Source organism: Austrofundulus limnaeus, unplaced genomic scaffold (assembly GCF_001266775.1).
Source record: "Austrofundulus limnaeus strain Quisiro unplaced genomic scaffold, Austrofundulus_limnaeus-1.0 Scaffold1, whole genome shotgun sequence".
NCBI lineage: Eukaryota > Metazoa > Chordata > Actinopteri > Cyprinodontiformes > Rivulidae > Austrofundulus > Austrofundulus limnaeus.
This window is the reverse complement of record NW_013952403.1, coordinates 5861107-5862373: the sequence shown is the minus strand read 5'-3', so window position 1 is coordinate 5862373 and position 1267 is coordinate 5861107. Positions and strand designations below refer to the sequence as shown.

The 1267-nt window shown below is 35.7% G+C and overlaps 1 protein-coding gene across 1 annotated transcript in view; it reads right to left on the bottom strand.

The window, feature by feature from the left end:
- The window catches only part of clcf1 (cardiotrophin-like cytokine factor 1), an 18035-nt gene extending 16882 nt beyond the window's left edge, over nt 1–1153 (bottom strand). The window contains exon 1 of the mRNA XM_014006830.1: nt 920–1153. Coding sequence (XP_013862284.1) covers nt 920–938 — 19 coding nt within the window. The 5' untranslated portion in view covers nt 939–1153. The remainder of the gene's footprint in view (nt 1–919) is intronic.
- Between the last annotated feature and the right edge of the window lie 114 nt (nt 1154–1267).

The following is a 1267-nucleotide window of genomic DNA, read 5'->3' as shown; positions in this document are numbered from 1 at the left end:
TGTGTGTGTGTGTGTGTGTGTGTGTGTGTGTGTGTGTGTGTGAGACCCTGACTAAAGTGAATCATGTACTTTCACATATCAGTGACGGATAACGAGACAGGGGGGCGTCTGACCCCTGCAGACCTCGCCTCACACACTTTATTAGTCCTGACCTTTGTTTATCCTATAAATTTCACTAAAATTTGTATTTTATTGACTTTTTTTCTGACTAAAATGACTTTAAAGACACTTTGTGTCAGTCAGGGGTTTCTATCTTTCATTTAGCGTCTTTAAACGATTTATTTGAATCATTCTGTTTTCAGAGTGGGTTGATTTTTTTTTTTATCACAAGCATGATAGTACCACCAACATGCTCGACAGCTGGTGGTGTGTTTAAGGCTTGAAAGCCTCGGTTTGACAAAGTGGACGTTGATTCTGGTGTTCTGAAGGTTTCTGGTTTGCAGCAGATTTTCTCCCCGATAKTTCTTTTATTTGACGAGGGACAGTTTTTTTTAAGATAGTGGTGACAATTTTATATTATCAGTTACTATTCAATGAGTGTTGAAAAAAAAATCACCTGCTGCAATCATAATCACTAAAAAACACACTCTCTAAACCTTCATAATAAAAAGTGAAAATATGATTATAACGATTTTCAGCTCAGCGTAGATTAAAGACCCTGCATGAAATTAAAGTAAAAATAGCTTTTTGTTATTTAATCTCTGGAAAATAAATAGTTTAAATAAAAAACTTAAAACTTTAAAATTATTCTGTTCAGTTCTGAACATATAAAGTTTAACTGTAAAGTGTTCTTTACATTTCAGCTCTTTCTAAAAAAATAAAAAAGTGCTTTAAATTGGAAAATTAAAATTATTTATTTTGTTTTAATATTTAACACATAAATAAACTATGACAAACTTTATTAAAATCATGTTCTTACCTCTGCAGAAGCTCCTCATTGTCTCCAGTTGTTTTCAGTTTTCAGATGAAAGATAAAAACCTTTCAGCTCCTCAGATAAAAATCCTACAGGTGATGTTTGATTCTGTGAAGATTCTGATTTAAAATAAAAATTATAAAAATATGATGAAGGCTTGTTGGGAGTCTTCCTCATGAGGTGAAATTGATTGTGGTTCCTCTGGCTTGTGTGTGTGGTCTGTGTGTGACAGACGGAGTGACGGCGGAGCCCCTTTTTGTACCTCCTTCCTCCTCCTCCTCTTCCTCCTCTTTTCCATCCCTGTCTCTCCTCTTCCTCCCTCCTCCTCCTCCTCCTCCTCCTCCTCCTCCTCC